At 51.5% G+C, this 22,252-nt stretch overlaps 1 protein-coding gene across 1 annotated transcript in view; it reads right to left on the bottom strand.

Annotated features, from left to right (window-relative positions):
- The window catches only part of RRP12 (ribosomal RNA processing 12 homolog), a 28,447-nt gene extending 8,029 nt beyond the window's left edge, over positions 1-20,418 (bottom strand). Inside the window, exons 1-25 of the mRNA XM_037138933.2 lie at positions 20,207-20,418; positions 19,395-19,624; positions 17,350-17,433; positions 16,249-16,325; positions 15,601-15,706; positions 15,344-15,460; positions 14,075-14,213; positions 13,854-13,981; positions 12,654-12,752; positions 11,981-12,072; positions 10,138-10,249; positions 9,882-9,979; positions 8,286-8,400; positions 7,161-7,303; positions 6,798-6,919; positions 5,852-5,916; positions 5,598-5,760; positions 5,014-5,168; positions 4,678-4,745; positions 4,024-4,117; positions 2,638-2,796; positions 2,416-2,496; positions 2,093-2,198; positions 1,791-1,898; positions 1,151-1,308 (exon numbers count right to left, since the gene is read on the bottom strand). Of these exons, the coding sequence (XP_036994828.2) occupies positions 1,151-1,308; positions 1,791-1,898; positions 2,093-2,198; positions 2,416-2,496; positions 2,638-2,796; positions 4,024-4,117; positions 4,678-4,745; positions 5,014-5,168; positions 5,598-5,760; positions 5,852-5,916; positions 6,798-6,919; positions 7,161-7,303; positions 8,286-8,400; positions 9,882-9,979; positions 10,138-10,249; positions 11,981-12,072; positions 12,654-12,752; positions 13,854-13,981; positions 14,075-14,213; positions 15,344-15,460; positions 15,601-15,706; positions 16,249-16,325; positions 17,350-17,433; positions 19,395-19,624; positions 20,207-20,345 (2,958 nt within the window). The 5' untranslated portion in view covers positions 20,346-20,418. The remainder of the gene's footprint in view (positions 1-1,150; positions 1,309-1,790; positions 1,899-2,092; positions 2,199-2,415; positions 2,497-2,637; positions 2,797-4,023; positions 4,118-4,677; positions 4,746-5,013; positions 5,169-5,597; positions 5,761-5,851; positions 5,917-6,797; positions 6,920-7,160; positions 7,304-8,285; positions 8,401-9,881; positions 9,980-10,137; positions 10,250-11,980; positions 12,073-12,653; positions 12,753-13,853; positions 13,982-14,074; positions 14,214-15,343; positions 15,461-15,600; positions 15,707-16,248; positions 16,326-17,349; positions 17,434-19,394; positions 19,625-20,206) is intronic.
- Positions 20,419-22,252: the final 1,834 nt, after the last annotated feature.

Consider the following 22,252-nt stretch of genomic DNA (forward strand, 5'->3'; position numbering starts at 1 on the left):
CACACGTACTGTCTCAGCGAATCCTTAGAAGAGCCCAGTGAGGCAGATATTATCATCACCCCCAATTTACAGACAAGAAAACTGGGGGACCAGAGGATTAAGTGGCTGCCAAGTGGCCACAGAGAAAGGAGTTAGCCCAGATCTACCTAATTCCATGGCCCATACTCTGTCCCCCCACCACCAGGTTTCTCTTGGTTTCACATGTCCCTTCTGCTGCCCTGAGTTAATTTCTGACTGGACTGCACTCAAGCCTTCATGTAGCCTGGCTTGGGAAACGCATGAGTGGCAAATATTATCTATAGTGTCTCATAACAGGGCCCCATCAATCCTTCAATGGGCTTTTATCGATTCTCATAACCCCAGAACAGCCACTGCTCTGGCTGTTCTTCCATCTTTGGTCTCCAGTTAGGCTGTGCAGGCTTTTGCAGGTTAGGGGCAGGCTACTCTGACTCTCACTTGCCCTTTCTGCCTAAACCCAAGGCCAGAAACACAGATGACAAGCAAGATCCCCCCTGGAGGTCTGATGCAACTCTACCCAGCAGGCAGGGGGAAACTGAGGCAGGGGACACTGCAGCAAGAGGGTCTGAAAGATGCTGCTTGCTGCATGCCTTAGGCCCAGCAGGAGGGGGCAAGGGGACCCAATACCAGAGGGCTCGGCAGGCCCTCCTGAAGCCCAGCAGGGGTATCCAGAGGAGCCTCCTCAAACTCAGATGGTCAGGATGCAAGAAGCAAAAAAGAAAAAAGAAAGAGAGAGAGATGAGGGCCCTACCGGGGAAGAGCTCAGTCTCACTCCTGAGTTTTGTGTTGTTCCCAGGGCTGCCGTCTCCAGCACTGTGACCTGGGGCAATCTCTGGCCTCAGTTTCCTCATCTACAGAATGAGGGATGGCCCTGTCCACTGGCCTCTGTCCTGTAGAGCCCTTGCTTCTGCGGAGGAGCCGAGGTGGGGGAGGACCAGCAGCAGCCTGGGCACTGTGCCCCTTCCTCCAGCAGGCCGGCCCTCCCCTAATGGTTCCTTCCAGGGCGCTGTTGTATAAGATAGTGTGCAGCTAAATAAAACTGTTTGAAACTTTCTGGCCTTGAGGTTCACTGGTTCCATGATGGCAGCCCAGAGGCCACATTGCCACCCACAGAAGGGAAAGGGGCCCTTACCACTAGCTGCACATGCTTGGCCAGATGTGCCACATCCATGACAACCACGGCCACCTTGATGAAGCCCAGTGCTGATTTGACCACGTCACGGGTGCGGGAGGCCAGGAGCAGGCACACGTTCTCCAGCAGCTGCTCCACCGTGCTGGTCCCCATCAGACCTGTGGTGACCAGAGGGCCACTGTCAGAGAGGCCCAGACCCCAACCAAGACCTGAGACCAGAGACCCTGCCGGGTCACAGAGTAAGAGCTAACACTGGAGACTTCTGTATGCCTGGTCCGGTCCTAGTCACTTTCCATGGAATGTCTCCTCTGGTCCTTCAGCTACCCCAGGAGGAGGTGCTACTTTTCTCCCCCATTTCAGAGGTTGAGTCAGGTTCCAAGAGGATCATAAACTTGCTGGTAAGAGGGAGAACCAGGACTGACAGTGGGTGGGAGACCCACCTCCTCTGACCCACTCGGAGAATGGGGAGCAGGGAGGGCTATGCTGGGCAGCAGAGAAGGAAGATGGCTGGGCTTAGTTCCAGCTTTTCTCCCACCCTCCCTTGACCTTTCCCCTATCTGGAAGCCACCCTGTCTTGACCTCCTAGGCATTGTCCTACTCTGAGGGCAGGCTTCCCAGGCCTTCAAGAAACAGCATTTACCTTTAAACTCGAAAAGGAGGTGGGTCAGGGCCAGGATACTGCAGCTGACCATGGTGACAGCGCCCACGAGCCCGGGGTAGATCAGGATGAGATAGCGCTGCAGGGCCTCTGGGAGGGCAAGAGGGCAGGACAAGCTGCACCGGGGCCAAGCCCAGCCCACACGCTGTGCCTTGGTCCCACCAGGGAGGGGGTGCTGGCCAGACAGTGCAGCCTGCCCAGGTCCAGAGCCAGTGGTTTTGCAGGGTGCTTCCCAGGCCTGGGAGCAGAGCATCCACCCCAGCCCTATGTCACCCAGGCCTCACCTTCCTGGCTCGGGCCAAACCGAAGGAAAGCGTGGCCCATCTCCACCAACAGGGCGAAGGCGTTTTTCCGAGCGCCCACTGACACCTCCTTTGTACACAGGATCACCTGCCCAGACAATCCCATGAGCTCATTCTCCTGAGCTGGCCACCCTGGGGTTTGTAGCCCGGGGCAGAATGGGCAGGTAAGGGGACCTCCTCTCCTGGGCAGTGAATCGAGTCCACCCTCAGCCCCAATACTGCCCTCCCCTGATCTCAACAAGCCTTTAGAAGCCATACTCCAAGGAACCCCCAATACACACATACACCCCTCTTCCGCCCCTAACCTCCGGCACAAGGGCAGTGATGAACTCCTCATGCTCAACAGTGAGTTTCTTCACGATATGTATAAGACACTTCAAACGGGGCTGCAGGACAGGGAGGACAATGATCAGGACCCCTTAAGGCCACCCCAGCCCCCGAAGCCTACAGAGCATCTCCACCACAGTCCTCTCCTGGTGTTGCCTGTTCTCTCTCGGACACAGCAAGGCTGCCCCTGGAGTCCTCACCCTCTTGGCAGGAGATGAAGTGGTTCGCAGCGAGTCCAGCAGGGTCTTCTTCAGGTCATCCAGGTGGCTCTGCACGAAGCGGGCCCCGGGGCCCTGGGGGCAGGCACACACTTCCTCCAGCACGCGGTAGGCCTTCTTCTGTACCCCATGGGCCTTGCTCTAAGAGGGTACACGGGGGGCAGAGGTGGGTGAAGAGGGTGGCTAGGGCTCCACCACCCATCTGACGACACTCACAGAGCAGTCACCACTAACGGAGGCCAGCACTGGAGGGGAATCAAAGAAGCTGGCCTTGACTCTGGAGCTCATGGGGTCTGACAAGAGGGCCATGAGTATGATGCTGAGAGGCAGATAACTCTGGCCCTGGCTAGTGTGGCTCAGCGGGCTGAGCTCCAGTTAACGAACCAGAAGGTGGTTAGTTCGGTTACAATCATGCCTGGGTTGCAGGCCAGGCCCCCAGTTGGGGGAGTGCAAGAGGAAACCGATCGATGCTTCTCTCCATCTTCCTCCTTCCCTCCTTTCTCTCCAAAAAAATTAAATCTTTAAAAAAACTTTTTTTTAAAAAGAGGCTAAGTCTGTGCCACATGGAGATGCTGTAGGGAGAGAAGCCCGCCCAGCCTTCTAATCACTCCACTGACCCACCTCTAAGAAACACCCACACTAGCAGCACGGACTCGCAGTGCCTGGAATGCACCAGGCCTGTTGTGCCTGCTCATCTTTCTACTGTCTCCTCTTCTTTGCCTAGCCCCTTACTGTTCCAAAAGTGCTCTGTCACTCCCCTGGGACACCTCTCCTGAGGTTAGGTGGCGCTGCCCTGGACTTCTGGGTCTGCCTGCATGTTCCACCCCAGAGCACTTCTCACTGCTGAGCAACTGCTTATTAAACTGTCGCAGTGGTGACAGCTTTCAGAGGGTCACCACTGGCCTGAGTTTTGCCTGGTGACTAGCCACAGCATATCGGCAGAGGACCCAGCATATGCAAAGGCACAGAAGAGGCCCATTATATCTGGAACTCGTTGAAACAGTTTAATGAGGCCGGAGTGGTGGCAGGGGATGAGGGGGACCGGGTGGTGGGAGTAAGTAGACAGAAGAGCAACCTGGGCTGGGACGGCCCAGTGAGCAATCCAGGCAAAAGGGGATGGCCTCATTTCTACGGGAGATGCCTTGGCAGGTGAGGCCTGAGCACGGCTGCACATTTTAGTCACTTTGGCATCAATGTGACAGACAGGCTAGAGAAAGCACAAAAGGCAGCCACAACACAAGAAAGCAGATGAAGACCTGATCTTGGGCCTCAGCAAGGGATGAAGGAAAGAAGACAGGCCCCACCCTGCCAAGGCGCCCACTCCTCCCCCAGGTGCGGTTGCATGGGGTGCCCAGACCCAGGGCTCACCTCTAGGTAGGGTCGGATGGTGGAGTACAGCTTGCTGATGGCAAATTCGTCAGCGTGAGGGGCCAAGGCCACGACCAGGTCCAAGACAGACAATCTGCACAAGGCCAGGAGACCAAGGAGGAGCTTAGTGAGGGCTGGAGGAGGGCACAGACTAACAGTGTCTTTACGTCTACTGTGTGAGGAGGGACAAGTGGGAGAAGTCAGGATGAGGAGGACAGGGAGCCTCCAAGGAGCCTGTGGACGATCACCATAGCCTGCAGCTAACTGAGCATCCATCAGGTACCAGGCATTGCTCCGGGAGCTTCACCTGTGTTACCCCCTTCACTTCTCACAGCAACCCTGCTGGCAGGCACTATGAGCATGTCCATTGTACAGACTGAAGACACGAAGGAAAAGAGAAGGCCAAGGCCTAGGCCTTGTCCAAGGCCACACAGCCTGTGGGATCTGAGCCCAGACAGTGAGTCTCCAGGGCCCTCGTCCTTCCCTAGAAGGCTGCACTGCCGCTTCAGGAAGGAGCTGGTCATGCCTCACAGGAGAGCTGGAGCACTCAGTATCTGAAGCCTTTCCTAAATTATTCCAGAGAGAACCCACAGGCTTCTGCCAGACACACCCTCTAGCTTCCTGTGCTGCCCCAGTGCAAGTAGGGCACTTTACCTGGTGAAGTCAGAGCTGGCAGGGTCGAGCACCTTCTCGCTGGCCTTTTCCAGGAAACCATTCACCAGCTGGCAGCCCCAAGGGAAAAGGAAGGCATTGTTGAAGGGAGAAACAGAGAGTACAGCAGGTCACAGAGCTGTACCTCCTCCCCGTCCCGCTTAGAAGCCTCAAGCCCAAGCCCAGCCCAACTGCCACCAACAGCATCTGGTTTCCTGTTCTCCACATGGCACACGCCCAAGTGAGCCCTGGTGAGTAGGGCCTGGGCCTTTCTAGTACACCCAACCCCAACCCTCGCCACCTAAGAGCATTCCCCCCACCCCCGGTTCACCAGCTCACCTGAGGCTGGGTAATGGTGAGGTAAGTTTTGATGGTTTCTAGCACAGCCCGGCGAGGGGCTGGGGTGTCCCCAGCTGCCACAGGCTGCCCATACAGATTGAAGAGAATGGGCAGGAAGTTCTTGGCAAAACGGCTCACTTCGGCACGGTCAGCCTCTGGCAGCAAGAGCAAAGATCAAATGAGAGGAGCAGGAGATGACCCCGTAGGCTGCAGCCCAGAGGCACCCTTTTGGAGGACCCACGGCAACACCACGGACGTGGGCTTTACAGGACTGGAGAAGCTGAGGCCAGGGCAGAGAGAACTGGGTGCCACCATGGGCTCTGCTCCCACCTCGTTCCCATCCTGGCAACAGTGAAACCCTTCCATGCTGACTGAATAACTCCCTAGCTGTCAGCGCACTAGGAGTAAAGAGAGGAAGGGGCAGTTGTTGGCATCCTTGGGTCCCCAGCAGGAGCCCCGGGTCCTTGCAAAGAATAAACTGTGGCTCGGACAACGAGCCTTAGCAGGCCAGGAGATGGGGCAAGGGGACTCACGCCATGGCAGCCATCCTCCTTCCAGCCCCTGGCCCCCCAGCCCACACGTACCTGCCTCACAGCCCTTGGTGATGAGAGTGCGCAGGGCCTGGCACACCGTGGCCCTCAGGTCTGGGCGCTCGCTGAGGGCTGTGCCCAGAGTCCGCGCCAGCCCTTTAAAGGAGACGGCCACATCTATGGGCCTCGTGCAGAACCCAGGCAGGAGGGTCCAGATCTGGGGAGGGAGAGGACGGTAAGGGAGAATGACATCCAGAAACCCACGGGCCTGCACTGCCCAACCCACATCCCTGCAAGTGACCCCTCACCTGCCACTGCAGCGTGTCATAGATCTTGGACTCCACCACGCTGCCCTCCTGGGCCAGGTCCATTGCTGGAGTGTGACAGAGGACACAATGTGACCTGGGGCATCCTCCTAGCCACCAGGCCTTACTTTCACCCAAACCAAAAGCCCAGTGATGAAGACAATTATCGGTGATTCCCTCCTCCCCATTGAAACTGTTCCTTCTAAAAACTGCAAAAGACCTGCACAAAACAGAAAGCACTGTCTCCCCATAACCACACTCCCCCAGGGAAAGCCACCATCTCTTCTGACCTGCAATGCTTTCAACAAACTCACACTTTAAAAAAAATAAACAGGACCGTACTATACATGTATTGTTCTGAAACCTTGTTTTACTTGACAACTAAAATTAAGTTGATAATATTTACAGAACAATTTCTATGTACCAGGCTGCATAATAAGCCCTCTGATGATTATTTCGTTTAATTCTCATGCAGTAATTATCATTCTCATTTTACAGACGAGGAGCAGACCCAAAGGAATTGAATAAACTTGCCTACAGTCAACAATCTGGAGTGGCTGAGCTGAGACTTGAATCTAGTCTGTTCAACTCACCCTCTCCCGAACACGCCCCCGTAAGGCCTCTCTCTGTGACGGCCACACTGCGTTCCATAGTGGGCTTCACTGAAACCCGCTGACGGATGTGGGGTCATGCTAGCATTTTTGCTCCGAACATCTCTGCATACATGTAAACTGCTGTGTGTGTGCACGATTACTTCTTAGTGGGAGAGGGGGCTGGTGTCTGCCTGCCACAGGCAGGGGGAGGGACAGCCCCACTGAGGCTCTCAAGCACTGGCTGGACATCTGTTTGGCAGAGGGAGGTTGCCGAATGTCCTAGGACTGGGGCGCTGGACCAGGAGCCTTTCCTGACTCCTTCCAGCTGAGCCCGAGGACTGTGGTGGGCCCCATACCTTTGCTCTTCAGGGTGGTAGCCAATGGCAGGAAGTAGGTGGTGAAGAAACCAAGTCGAGTTTCCCGAACGTGGTCCCGGATGACGGGCAGCAGCCAGCTCCGTGGGAAATCCAGCGTCTCTCTGGGAGGAGGCAGGACAGGCCCAGTGGGGAGGAGGCGACGCCCCGGAGGGCACACACCCAGCAGCGCACCCTTCCCCTGCTGAGCTGAGGAGCAGGTCGAGCTCTGCTCTGGACTCTCTCGCTGACCCCCCCGCCGTGGCACATGGAGACTTCGCCCAAAGGAGTGAATACCCTCCTGGGGGAGAAAAAGCCATCTCACCCCCTTGGGCTTGTACGCAAGCCAACCAGGGTCACACTTACTCAGAGCCATCAATTTCCAGAGGCACAGCCTGTAAAACCACCTCAGGCCCCATGCTGACCACCGCAGCCCCCACTGCCTTATCCAGAGCTGCCGTGTGGGGGAAATGAGGGGAGAGGCGCAGGTCACACAGGGACTGGAGACACTGGAGCAGAGAGATGAGATTATATATCAAGATGCGCTTACAGAGCGAGCACCCACGGCTGAATCTGAGCCAAAAGCTCAGGATGATGAGGTCAGGAGCGTGGGCCCAAGTTAAGCTCTGGGTCAGAGGTCACAAACCAGTAACCGAATGTAACCCGCTGATGTGTTCTACCCCTCCCCAATGCCCCAGGATTTAAAAAGAAAAATTCTGTACTCCTTAGTACATATATAAATCAGGAGACTACATACAAATGCAGGTTTCTACTTTATCGTCCGGCGAAGGCAGATCTGTGTGTGATGGGTAGCGAATGGACAGTGTGCACTGAGGAGCGGCTGCCTGCTGAGAGCTGTACCCTCTGGTTCAGCACAGTACCCAGACCCCCTCCCCGAGCTTCACTCCTTATGCACCTCTCCTAGAAAGCCAAGTCTGCCATCCACACCTACTAGAGCCCAGGTCCGGCCCCCCAAGGGAGCCTGCCATCCCAGGTGGAGGGAGGGGGTAGGTCAGCGAGGAAGGTGCCACAGGGCCTATGGATGAGACGTTTGGGGTCTGTCCTCAGGTCCCACCCTCTCCCTAAGCTGATCCCTGATCCTCAGATGGTTCATTCTGGGTTGCAGTCACCTCCCTGACACCTACAGCTGATCGAAACAAACACCCATTCATTACAGAAAATTTAGATAATTAAAAATGAGAAGATCCAGGTTGGGGTGACAGAATCATACTGGTTCCCTATTCAAAACCATCAACTCCACTCAACGCTAGTGAGAGATGGTGGGGAGGGGATCCTGCCCCCTGCCTGCTCCTTCCAGGACGGCCCGGTCACCTTCCCGGAGACACAGTACTGGGCACCTGCTATGAGCACTGCGGCGGTAGGCAGAGTCGAAGGGCACAGATAACACAGACAAGGGCCCCTTCTAAGAGCCCACAGTCCCAAAGTCCAAGTGCCACTTCCTGCCCTGGCCCCAGCAGCCCCCTAACTCACCTTCTTCATCACAGGATGGGCCTGCCTCCCAGACGCCTCGAAGAAGACACACAGAAGCTGTAACACGGAGCTCCAGGCTGCATGGAATTTGTACGTCAGGCCCTCCTCCACTGCCCTGCCAAGGGAGCAGGTGGTCAAGGCCATGGCCGTGGCCCGAATCCAACCAGGAAGTCAATGCTGCCACCGTGAGCTATGGACTGCCAGCCGGTCACTACGGGCAGGGCCCCAGGAAAGGCCAAGGGGCGAACTGACATTTCTGGAGTGCCCACACTGCTCCCCATACTAAGAGTTTAAGTTTAATTTATGTAACCCTCACACTTAAAGAAAAACATGTAAGGTAGGTTATTGGTTCAATCTTCAAATGGTGAAACTCAGAGATGAACTAACCCGCCAGGGTATCTGCTCTGTCACTGTCCCAGGCTCTCTTGGCCTGATCCAACGTGGGAAGGCAGAGTAAGAACAGGTAGTCTAAGCAGAACGGGGAAGCTGCACTAGCGATGGCTGGCCCAGCTGCCGGCCCTGTCCAGCATGTGCACACCCTGGTCTACTCCATCTCCCCAAATCTAGCCCCCTGGAGACTTCAGGCAAGAATGGCCAATAGGGGCCAGTGTGGGGAAAGGGATGGGCTGGGGACGGTGCAGCTCTATTCCTGTTTTCCTGAAACTTCACTCCAGATGTGTCCATAGGAAACGGGCCCATTTCCTCATGAGGCGCAGTACTAAAAGCACCACACCTTGGAGCTGAGCAGAGAGACCCAGCAGAGGTACCAAGGATCCTAGCCTCTTTCTTGGGACCACTCGGTTGGTGCTCCAAGGCTCCACAACGCCCACCAGGAGGGTGAGGATGGTCAGTGGCCGTGTTCATGAACGGCTCCTCTCGGAGGTGTGGAGAGCACATCACCACATGACTAACAGTGGGCTTTGTGGCCAGGCTGCCACTTACTAGCTGGGTGACCTCAGCTTGTCCGTGCATAAAATGGGGTCAACTCCTATCTCCTAGAACCAGGACTAATACTAGTAGTCCTAAGCGCTCCACTATTGGGCATCTCACTATGTACCAGGTACTATTCTGAGCACTTTACACATAGTTACCTCATTTAATCCTCACCTGTGTTAGTCCCCCAGCCCTTTAAAAAAAAGGGCGGGGGGGCTTATTTATTTATTTTTAGAGAGAGGGGAGGAGGGAGAAAGACAGGGAAAGAAATATCAGTGTTGCTTCTCACATGTTCCCTGCTGAGGATCTGGTCTACAATCCAGGCATGTTCCCTGACTGGAAATCGAAATGGCAACCCTTCAGTTCACACGGCAGCACTCAACCCACTGAGCCACACCGGCCAGGGCTGCGTTAGTCCCTTTTAACTGACGATGACCCTGAGGTATTGAGGTAGAGGAATGTGCCCTAGGTGACTGGCCTGATGGTCCACTCTCAGGAGCACCACACTCTGGCACCTGGTGCGTGGCCGGTGCTCGAATCACAGAAGCCACCCTGGCACTGTGTGCACGGCCCAGAGGAACTGACGAGCAGAGACTTCTCAGTGTGAGGAACCTTCTACAAGGTACACCTTATGCCTTCTAATCTTAGACGTTATGTTCTCACCTGAACATCTTGGCGACACACTGGGCAGGGCCTGAGGCTGAGGAGGTCACAGAGCCGATATCAGCCATGTGGGGAGCAACGCATTCCTTCAGGATCTCCTGCAAAGAGGCCACAGCTGTCTGGACCTAAGGTTTTGGGAAGCCTACCTCACCCAAGAACCTCCTCCCAAGATGCAGCTGGAGGCAGCCAGCAGGAACTCCTACGCTCTCTGCTCCTCCCACTAAAGCTGGGGCTTGGGGTGGGGGGGCCGAGGTACCTGGAGGCTCTGGGTGGCCGCTGCCACCACCTGAGAGTGGGGAGAGAGGAGGCAGGTCGTCGCAGTTCCAAAAAAGCGAGGGAGGTGGCCCAGGCCCAGGTCCCGCTGTAGCCTGCCAAGACAAAAGAATTCTGTGGGGCCTGCCTGGCCCTGGGCCCAGGGGACCTGGATGGCCCAGGTCCAGTGACAGTCACTCATCTGGGGAGCTCTACAGGGCCCTTCCTGTGGGCAATCTTTTTTTAAAGTGCTGTCATTCAAGTAATAACTACAGGTGACAAAAAAAAAAAAAAGAAAAGAGAAAAAGTTGAACGGTCCTCAGGTACAAAACTAAAGTCTTCCTTACCACACCTTTCTCCCAACTGCCCCTCAGATGCACTTCCCAGGAGAAAATCAAGGTTAAGTTTCTCTAGTGCTCTTCTAGTTTTTATACATATACAGACATACAAAACAATAACAACTGCTAACTTTTATGTAACATTTATTACAAACCAAGTACTGATGTAACACGCATTAATTAATTTAAACCTAAAAAAAACCCTCCAAAACATTAAAAAAAAACCCAAAACCCTGCAAAAACTGAGATTAAATCTTATTACAATTCCCATGTCATAGATGAGGAAACTGAAGCACAGAGAAGTTGAGTAACTTGCCCAAGGCCACCCAGCTAGTGGAGGGAGGGGTCAGGATCCAGACCCTGGTAATCCGGCTCCAGAGTGTACAAACAATCACACTACCCATGCTGTTTCACACCTTGGTTTTTCTCAGTCTGCCTTGGAGGTCTTTGCACATCAGCACGCACACATTTACTTCAATTATTTCTAATGGTGGCCTAGTATTTCACTGTTTCCATTTAACCAGCCCCCTTCTAGGACATGGTTAGGTTCTCTCTAGGTTTTTTGCCACTAGCTATGGTGCTACAACAATATCCTGGGACATCTACCTGACACAACTTTGGAGTCCTTCTACAGGCTAAATCCTGAGAAGTGGAGGACGAGGCTATTTGGCCATTTTCTGGCACCTCCAGGTGACAGGTGGTTTGGTGCAGGGAAGGTGTAGGCCTGGCAGACTTGGCCGTGCCCCTTAACAGCCTCATGACTAGCTGGTGCGCAGCACTTTAGCTTCTGGTTTATGAAACGGGCTACGACCGTCCCCATGGGGTGGAGGTAACAGTGGTGACACATGGAAGCACAGAACCCAGCATGGTGCACGGGGGAGAGCAGGCCGGCGGGACCCTCCAGTGGAGGGGAGGACAGACACACCCAGGTGGAGCCTCAGGGCCTAGAGGGCCTCCTTCCAAGCAAAATGCAAGTTGCCAATTGACACACCCATTTTCTTCTCAGCCTTACTTGGGAAAAGTGGAATTATCAAGAGGCTATTGCTATTAAATGGCCAAGTTCAACTGCGAGCGTTATCATAGAGACACAAAGCAGAATCTGGGTTCACAGGATGACCCCAGAGGAGGGGACTAGTAACCAAGGTCAGGAGTGGCGTAGACCTGCAGAAAGTAGATGACATCCTGTGAGAAGGAAACCAACTGCATGGAATGACAGCCAGAGGTGAGGAAATTAGGACAACACTTAGGCCCCACCTGAGGGGCCAGTACTCTTGGCCTGCCCTCGAAGCTCTGGGAGGAAAGGCAACAGCCTCGGCTAACACAGGCTGTGCTACCCAGCTCCGTGCTTCATAAAAACGGGAGGTGGTCTGCAGTATACCCAACGTGGAACTGCCGCCACCCCCAGAAAGCAGAACCCCTCTCCAGCTTCCAGATCTCTTCCTTTCCATGTGCACTGCAGGGCAGGTAGCCTGCCTGGAGGCCCTGGGACGCCCCTTCACCTCACCTCACCTGACCAGGTTGATGTGTGCTTTCTCCATGACCTTGAGCCAGGCCAGCAGGGGCTGTAAGTCATTCTCACTGGGAACATAATCATACAAGGCCTAGAGATGAAACAAGAAATAAGCAGGTGTCTGAGCACATGTGTTCAGCAGCAGCCCAGTGACAATGACCCCTACCACACACCTAGTCACCAGCCGGTCCCAGTGGCAGGCCTGCACAAGCAGCCCCAGAACTCAGAGCCCCCTTGCCTGGCCTTCCCAGCTCCATGAAGCCCCTCCAATTCTGCTTCTAGAGAAGAAAAGTCTCTAGAACAGTTGAGTGTCACGGGTCACACAACCCACTGTGAACCTGACAAAAGCCACAGAGCTATTCTCTGGAAAAAGGCACATGAGCACATAAACACATTTTGCAAACAATTTTTGGACTTTCTGCACCTTTCCCCAAGTCCATTCACAGATCCCTGAAGCTGAGAACCCCAGCTCAAAATACCATGAGACCACGCTGAAACCGTTTGTTCCGAGTCAGCTCCTCCAGCTTCTGTGGGTGCTGACATGGCTTTGGTGGCCAGTCTCCTGGCGGGCTGTCTACCAGTCTCCTGCAGCGGGGCAGCCTGGCCCAGCCCATTCAACCTCACTCTGCAACAGGCAGCAGGCCCGTCCCACCGCCCCCCACCAGGCCTCACCGTGATGATCTGGGCGTTGAGCTCTGCAGGCAGGGTAGCAGGGCCAGGCTTGGCATGGAAGAGGCTGTGAAAGGCCTGCATGGCACAGGCTGTCACCAGCTGGAGAGGACACACAGGCTTAGTGGGCAACCCGCAAAGCCCCAGGTTCCTCAACCTCCCACTCCCGCCAGTGGGCTGGGGGGGAACCCAGGCCCCTGAAACTCGGGCATGCTACCCACACCTGGACACTCCGAGCACGGTCACTTTTGGAAATCTTGGCAGCCAGTAAAAAATTTAAATGACTTAAGCAGAGACAATAAAGAAACATGACCAAAATGTTTTTAACATCAAGGGCTAAAAGATAAAAGAGTAGGCTACAAATGGCATGCATGCTGTATTTCCAGCTGCACTTCACGTTTTTACTATGTTAGTTTATGCAAGGAGAAAATGTCTAAAAGGACACACAGTGAGTTGGGGCACTGTTTATCTTAGGAAATGAGACTTGGAGAGAAATAAAAGACTTGTATCTTTTATGGTACATGTTTCTGAATGGTTCTTTCCTTTTAAATAAGGATCATGCAATTTTTATAGTAAATACTTTAAAACATGTGGATGAATAGACACTACAAACTTGGGACGGTTAACACACAATGTAACATATGTATGATGTATTATAGAACTGCACACCTGAAACCTACATAATTTTATTAACCAATGTTACCCTGACAACTTCAATAACAAAATATGGAAAAAAACCACTACAAGGGAATACATAAAAAGTAGCATAATCGAGCAAGGGTGGCAGAAATGTCGGAGATCAGTTTTTACTTTTATGTATCTTTAAGGTCGCCACACAGACATCAGTAAGTTAGGAAAAGAGAGAATAACTGTGACTCTGGTAGAGTAGAACCAGAGGCAGGGAGAAGACTGATGCTTCACCTGCCCCGCCACAGTCCCAACCTCCCTCTGCCCTGTCCTCTGAGAGGGCAGCTGGACCAGCACCTGCAGGACGGCCCAGCCTGGAAATGCTGGGAATGATGCCAGGGATAGGTGGCGTCTTGGCTGTAGCTAAGAGCAGGGTCAGGGCAGGGAGATACTCAGGACCTACTATGGTCTGACCAGGGAGTTCGCCAAAGCCAGCACCACGGGTCTAGGGTCTGCAGCTATATCCCCACCACCCTCTGTGTGCCCCTGCCTGCCGGCTCTAGAGCCTGAGCTCACCACATGGCTCAAGGTCATGACCCTGAGGAGAGTCTCACTGCAGCTCTTCACCAGCCCTTCCGGGAAGCAGGGCAGCAGGTCCTTCAGCAGTGTCAGCATGTGCAATGTGGTGGTGGCCTCCTTGGAGCCTGGCAGACAAAGGGTAGCAGAGACTCCATCCCACGCTCTGCAGCAGGCCCTGTCTTCCCCTGCCAGCCCCCTGCCCTCAGCCTGGCTCCCACCTCCAGACTTCTCAATCTCCTGAATGCAGAACTTGGCCGTGGAAATGGCAGCAGGGTGATGGGCAGGAGCCTTCTCACCAAACATGAATTCACTGCCCTTGATGACTGAGCACACTCCATGCTGGGCGGCCTTCCGGATCTGAGGGGCAAAGAAAGGGGGTCAGGGCAAGGTCAGCATTCAACCAGCAGCTCAGATGGTGGGCACAATGCTCCATCAACAAGTGGTGACCATACGCTCCCCACATGTCTGATGTTATACGTTGGGCTTCAAACGTATACACCCAAGCAATACATGCATATAGAGTGTATATGAGCTAGACAAACCCTGGCTCCAACTCCTGTGATCCTCCTAACTCATCCAACGGTCCTAAGCAAGCCAGAGAGCTTCATCTCTGAGCTTCCGTGTCCTCACCTTTACAACAGGCACCTGATCACTCAATCAGCAACAACACCGAATGCCCACCTAGCCAGCACTGTGGCAGTGAACAGGGCAAACAACTCATGTTCTACAAACAAACGTCCACCAGAAAATAAAAGTAGTTTGTAGACAATAAAATGAAGTTTTTTTATATGACAGTCAGTAAAGTGTCCCTCTGGTAAAGTGACATTTCAGCAGAGACCTGAAGAAAGTCTCTGAAGGGAAAAGCACGTGGGTACCCGGGGAAAGAGGCCTGAGCTGCCTGGGTGACAGTGCTCGACACAGAGGCGGTCACTGTGACTGTCGGTACTACTACCTGTTCCCTTGCCCTGACTTTCGGGAAGTTACGGCCGATCACCACTTGCTGAGCACATGCCACAAGCAGTTCCTGCGCCATACCCATGAGGAACACCTGAGTCTCCCTATAACCTCACAGCAAGGTTGATATTATTATCCCTCTTTTATGGCTGGAAAACCAAGGCTCAGAGAGTAAGTAACTTGCTCAAGGTCAGAGCATAAGCTGTGGGTCCATTATCCAACCCAGGCCTGTGTGACTCCAAAACCCTCTCCAGCTTCCTGCAATCCTCCTGCCACTGTACCTAACACGCCACTACCCAGTCAGGCAGCAGAGACCAGAGGGCCTGACAGGGAATGACTCTCCTGTAGGAGGAGCTGCCCTTGCCTTCTGGAGCCCAGCAGACGGGGCCTCAGTGGGAAGAAACGGAACCTCGGGGCAAGAGCCCAGAACTCTGGGCAAGCTGCCCACCCTACTCAGACCAGCCAGGCCAGCTGTGCCCTGCCTCCTGGAGTGGCAGGTCCATTCCCATATTCTGGCCCCCTGGCAGCCTCACCTTGGGCTTGGCATGCACGGTGAAGCTCAGCAGCCCATGGTACACCTGCAGGGTCACAGGGTAGCCCCAGGCCTCCAGGTCCTGCTTCCGCAGAAGGGTGGCCAGGCAGGAGAGAACCTTGAAGAGGAGAGTCAGAGTGTCTCAGTTCCGCCCTCTTCGGCCAGGCAGGGAAAAAGCCCAGCTTCTCACTGACTCCAGAAAATCCCAAAGGGGTCTCTCTGAGAGTCCAGAGGAGAAACTGAGAACCAACTACTAACCCATCGGAGGGCAGAGGTGGAGCCACTGCTGGCTTGGGCTGACAGGATGTCCATGAAGGCTTTGGAGGTATCTGAGAACTTCTTAATGAGCACGGGGCTGGGCACTCTGTGGGGAGAGAAGAGAAAGTCAGAACTCCAGAGGGGCCTCCGAGGGCAGACGGTGCAGCCCCAGCCCTGGTCTGAAGGAGGAAGCTGGACAGAGGGAGGCAGTGCTGGCCTGTCAACTCAGCAAGTTACCAACAGTCAGGACAAGAACTCACCCTTCCTGACACCCAGTATGTGAGCGCTCTGTGGCACCTGAGCTCCCTGCCTCCCTCACCTTCTCCACCACTCAACCCTGTACTATCCACAAGATGGGCCCTTATATACTCAGGCCAGTCCTCTCCCTGTCTTCCCCCTGCAGGTCCCCAGACAACCTGGTGCCAACATCCCACCCCATCCCTCCCGCCCCATGGGCTGCACCAGGGCTGCCCCTTCCCAGGCGCCAGCACTCACACTCTGTCCACAACCTCCCAAGCTACCCTCCTCCTCTTGCAGAATGCCACCCAATACTCCACTAACTTTTTGCCCTGATGCTATTCCTCCTGTCCACACTCCCCTTTCCTCTCCGCAAAGAGACTTGGGGTTCAGACAGAAGCCAGGACTCACCGCTTCAGGACGAGGTTCAGCAGGTAAGCCACAGCGGCCAGAGACTCCGAGGACTCCACCGCTTCCATGGTCGTCATCTGAAGGCCAAATCACAGGGTGTGAACAGGAAATGTGTCATGCTGAGCAAAGTGGGTGCTGGGGGACACCATGTGCCCAGCAGAATGATTATGACCAAGAAGGTGTCAAAGGTTCAAACCCCAGCATTGCCACTGTCTTTGGGCTAGTAACTTAACCTTTCTGCAACTCAGTTTCCTCCTTTGTAAAAGAGGGATAATAGTACTGACCTGTAAGTTATTGTGAGATTTAATTGAATTAATATATATGAAACTATTAGAATATTGTCTGGCACATGATAAAAACCCTGTATTGCCATATAATTTAGTTCATTATTCTAGAACAGAGAATGGCAAGCTCTTTCTGTAAAGGGCTGAATAATATTTCCAGCTTTGCAGGTTATTGACAGTCTCTGTTGCATATTCTTCTTTGCATATTTTAACAATCCTTTCAAAATAGAAAAACCAATTCGAGATCACAGACGGTATAAAAACAGGCCATGGGTGAGATTATGCCTTTGGGCAGTAGTTTGCTAACCCCATTCGAGAACAGTGGTTCTCAAACTTTTACACCCTTAATAATTATTGAGGATTCCCCAAAGAGGTTTTGTTTATGTAGGTTATATCTAATGATATTTACCATAACAAAATTTTAAAACACAAGAATACACAAGCACAATTCCATTAGCTCTCAAAATAATGTCATCAGACATCACATAACTCTGGAAAACTCCATGGTACACTCATGAGAGTGTGAAAGAAATAAATGATGTTCTAGTATTACTTTGGACATAATTTTGACCTGGCCAACTTCCCAGAAGGGTCTGGGGGACCCCAGACCACACTTTGATCTATGAAGCCTTAGTCATCTTCATAGATCAAGGGGAATAAATCCAGAGTAGTGGATTTTTGTTTTACAAGAATAATGCAGCAAATACCATCTGTCTTACCAAGCCACTGGAGAATGACTGAAGTACTTCCATGTGTTGGAGGCAGTCATTCACTCCCCACATGTTAGCACCTCCCCCACCGAGTCACGCCCACTCACCAGTGCTGCAAAGTACTCGGTCTCAGTCTCCTTCCCTCCCTGGGAGCGAATCACCTCTGTGACAGCAGCCAGAACAGCACAGATCTGTGTATGACAAATATTTTAGATCTAACCCCACCTAATAGTAGCTTTTTTTCCTTGCTCCTTCACAAATTAATTTTCTGAAAGCCCAGAGACTGACAAGATGAGCAGCATTCAGAGCCAGGGGTACAGACCACTAGGCCAAGGGCACAGGAAGCTCGGAACATGTTTGCTGCAATTCCACCCCTAGGATACTCTTCTAGAAATACCTGCACATAAGGGGAAGAGGAACAGCCATGAATAGAAAACTTATTTGAACAAATAATAAAGGAGAATCTCCCCAATCTGGCAAAGGAAATAGACTTCCAGGAAATCCAGGAAGCTCACAGAGTCCCAAAGAAGTTGGACCCAAGAAGGAACACACCAAGGCACATCATCATTACATTAGCCAAGATTAAAATGAAGGAGAGAATCCTAGAAGCAGCAAGAGCTAAGGGGACAGTCACCTACAAAGGAGTTCCCATCAGACTGTCAGCTGACTTATCAAAAGAGACCTTACAGACAAGAAGGGGCTGGAAAGAAGTATTCCAACTCATGAAATCCAAAGATCTACAACCAAGATTACTCTATCCAGCAAAACTTTCATTTAGAATGGAAGGGCAGATAAAGTGCTTCTCAGATAAGATCAAATTCAAGGAGTTCATCATCACCAAGCCCTTATTATATGAAATGTTAAAGGGACTTATCTAAGAAAAAGAAGATAAAAAAAGAACAGTGAAAGGACAGCAAACTCACAGTTATTAACAACCACACCTAAAACAAAAGCAAACTAAGAGGACAGCTAGATCAGGAGCAGAACCATAGAAATGAAGATCACATGGAGGGTTAGCAACAGGGGAGTGGGAGGAGAAGAAGGGGGAGAAGGTACAGAAAATAAATAGCATAGACAGTAGGTAGAAAATAGATAGGGGGGAGGGCAAGAATAGCAGGGGAAATGTAGAATCTAAAGAACTTGAGACACGTGGTCATAAACTAAAGGGGGGAAATGGTGGGGGAGGGGGTGTGCAGGGTGGAGGGGAATGAAGGGGGGAATAGAACTGTAATGGCACAATCAATAAAATATATTTAAAAAAAAAGAAATACCTGCACAAATGTGCAGGTGTTTATGTGTAAGTGTGTTCACCGCAGCAACAAACTGGAACAACCAAGCAGCTACCAACGGGGCTTTAATATTATACTCTTATTATTTACTAAATAATGATAGACTCAAATACTATGTAGCTACTGAAAACAATTAGGAACAACTATGTATATTAACAAAGAAATACTGTTCAGTGGGGGAAAAAGTTGCAGAACACTGTATATAAAATATAATCATGCTTCAGTAAACCTAAAAATGTAGATAAAAATACAAAAAAGTCTAGAACAGTAATGCTGACAAGAGGTTATTGTGCATCTAAACTGTGGCTAGTGTGACTGAGGAACTGAATCTTTAATTTTAAAATTGTAATCAATTAAATGTAGACACATGTACCTGATCCAGTTACTGGAAAATAGATTTAGAACAACTTGGATATATGAATCTACTTTTGCAACTGTAAGTTTTATGAACTCTAACTACAAATCAAGTATTTCTAATATAGATATAGCATCCAAATGGAGATGTTAAGGGTAAGATACACACTAGATTTTGACTAGTATGATAAAAGTAATGTAAACATCTCATTATTGTTTTGTAGTGAAAGGATATTTTGGATATAGTGGGTAAAGTAAAACATATTATTAGAACTAGGTACAGGTAAAGAGAAAAATGTTTGGAAAATATTTCTACTGTGAAGGACTTGACACTTGAGCATGGGAGATGCTGTTAGAAAAAGCAGGGAATGGAACCTGCCCTAGAAGAAGTAATAAGTAGGGGACACAAAGGGCAGGAGAGGTGACCCATCACCCAGACAGCAAGTAAATAAAAGATATGAGCCCATCCCCTCTTCACTATCCCATGCCCTCCTGACCCTCCCTGATACCTCCTTGTGGGCAGCCGAGTTAGACTCCCAGAAGCGCTGCACTTTGCTGAAGGTGACATTAGTGCAGTCGGAGAGGCCGCTTAGGAAGGTGGCTGAGGACTTCTCCGTGAGAGCCGGCGGCTCCTCTTCTTCCATGGCCGCCTCCCGGGCTTCACTTTTGCCCAGGCGAAAGGACCCAGATTGCAGCTCATTATGCAACTTCAGCGCATCAACTGTCAGGTCGCTCTTTCCTGCAAACCGGAGGCACAAGGTAAGACCCTCACTTCTACCCCTTTGGCCAAGAGAAAAAGAACCATCACTCGAAAACGAACCGGAGGAGTCCAGGCCCCCAACTCCAGAAGCTGAATTCTGAACGAGGTCTTCCTCATCGCGGGGAGTATGGATGGGAGGAATAGCATCAGGGAATTGTTAAAAGAACAAAGGTACTGTACACCTAGAACTTAGAAAACCCTCCAAGTAAAAGTTTCTGCTTCCCTGTCCTAATGAAAGAAACGCCGGTGGGAATCGTCTGGGGGCTACCCTCAAGGGGCATGGAAAATAAATGAAGGCAAAAGCGCTTTGAAAAGAGCCTCCGGTTAAGTGCAGCCCAGAGTCCCAACTCTGATATTCAGACAAGTCATTTCCCTACTGTAGTAGACTCAGTTTTCTTATCTGTTAAATGGGGCGGGTGGGGCTTTATAGCAGGCACCAGATCCGACGACGGTCTAAGAGATGAAAGGTCCAATGCCTGGGTCAGGGAAGCCCAGACCCATCCAGACCCAGGCCTGCCCAGAACCCAGGCGCCGACCGTGACCAATTCGCGACCCTACTACCTGAAGGCCGGCTGAAGAAGCGGCTGCGGGCGGCCTGGCGGTGGCGGCAGATGGCGGGATTGCTATCGCTGCTGTGGCCTTTCTTCCAGCGTTTCAACTTGGCGGAGACACCAGAGGGCAACTTCCCGGAGCGACCCATGCCGACTAAGCTTGAAGGACCCGCTGCCAGGGACAGGAAAAACTCCCGCAGAACTCACGTGGGTTCCCGGGTCGCTTCACTTCCTCTTCCTCTGAGGCCACTTCCGGATTTGCATCCGTTACCATGGCAAAACAGTCAACATCCGGGTTTTATGTTCCCTCAAGGCTCAAGATGCCTGAGGGGCTCCCAGAGATGCGCTGCTCCGGAGGACGAAGTGTTCCTAGGGAGACCCTTGGCTCTTACTGGAGAGTTGTACCGGAGTGTTAAGCTAGAGGTTCCCCCAACAAAAACCACGAAGTCCCCCACAAACCTGGCTTGGGGGATGGAAAAGCTTACCGTGCCTGAGCCAGAAGCATAAATCCCCGCCAGAGGCTGGAGCCCCCGCCACGTGTAGGAGATTCAGGGTGAGTATTCAAACTAAGCCCGGGCAGCCATTCACTCTTTCAGTCACGCGGGTTGAAAGGATGCAGTTTGGATTAAGAGGTTGAGAACACTGGGACACGGAAGATGGTGATGCTGGGAATTGCAGAACCTGCCTAGCCAAGCACGGATTACTGGGAGAAGAGGGTAATGCTGAACTGAGACGGAGGGAATGTTAAGCTGCGGGCTTCAATTTTGGGTTTTTGTTCGTTCGTTTTTTCTTGAAAGACAGTACCTCCTAACTGGCATATTCTGAAACCGGCCTGATTTGGCAAAAGGGAGGCAAGGAGCGCGTGTGCGTTCGTGAGTGTTTTAAGAGAGTGGGACTTAACGACAGAAGTCTGCCATTATTTTAAACTTGTATAACTGTTAAATAAAGTCCTTTCCTTTTCACTAAACTCTGGCATTGGGAGTCACGATTCTTGGCAGTGGGCAATCGGCCCCCACATCTATCTCAGAACTGCGTAACGTAGGCTGAGATTCTGTAACAGGGCCGCGGTTCTTGGCCACAGGAGGGAGCAGTATAAAACTGGAATTCCTTTACAGGTTAAAAAACAAACCTACATTTCTATTCTTTTTAAAGATCGAACTTCAAAATTTAAGCATAAAAACAAATTTATCTGAAAGGTCAAAACCTGGCCGAACCTGGCAGAGTAAAAATTAGTTTGGCTTGAAAAGAGGAAAAAACAGCGAATGATGCTCGAAACCTGCTTAGTTGTTTTAATTTATTACTGGCGATACCTAATTGCTGAGCAGTCCTTGCCTGATGAACAGCACTAAATCCACTCTTGTTAATCTCCCAGTTCCGCTTCAGAACCAGCAACCAATCCAGAATGCATTTCCAATCCCTTGCAACCCCCTCCAAAATCCTGTAGCCAGAACCCAAGCCTTACAAAAGAGCTGCCCTCCCCTCTCTTGAGGGGAATTGCCTCCTATGCTTCAAATCAATAAATCTGATTTTTTTCAGACCAAGGCTTGATCCTGGTGGGTTTTGATTGGTTAGGCTTTAGCATTCATTTTACAAATTTTTTAACTCCCATTAATTAGACACTTTGAAAGTCAATCTTCAAAATCACCGATTTTTAACTGGTGTGCCACAAGAGGAACAGTGCAAGAATTTTTAAAACATGTAATACCCCCTGACTATTTAGTCAGGGGCACTGACCTCTTTCCTTTTAGATTGTCAAATTAAAAAATGTCAACAGCCAATACAGCAATAGCCATCGGTGTGAATGAATCAAAGTTATAGCTACTTATGTTGTCAGAGGGGCAAAAAATATATATTTTTGGTATGCTTGCAGAATTTTAGTAATTAGTTTTTGTGTGCCACAAGACGAAAAAGTTTGAAAATCACTGTTTAAAATGAACTGGAAGTCAACCAAATTTTTGCATCCAGCTTCTTTCACTTGATACAACGTGAAATTTTTCCCTTGCTGTGATCTAAATGTTTGTGTCCTCCCCAAAATTTGTATGTTGAAATCCTGACT

This window comes from Artibeus jamaicensis, unplaced genomic scaffold (assembly GCF_021234435.1).
Source record: "Artibeus jamaicensis isolate MK-2021 breed Jamaican fruit bat unplaced genomic scaffold, CSHL_Jam_final contig_252, whole genome shotgun sequence".
NCBI lineage: Eukaryota > Metazoa > Chordata > Mammalia > Chiroptera > Phyllostomidae > Artibeus > Artibeus jamaicensis.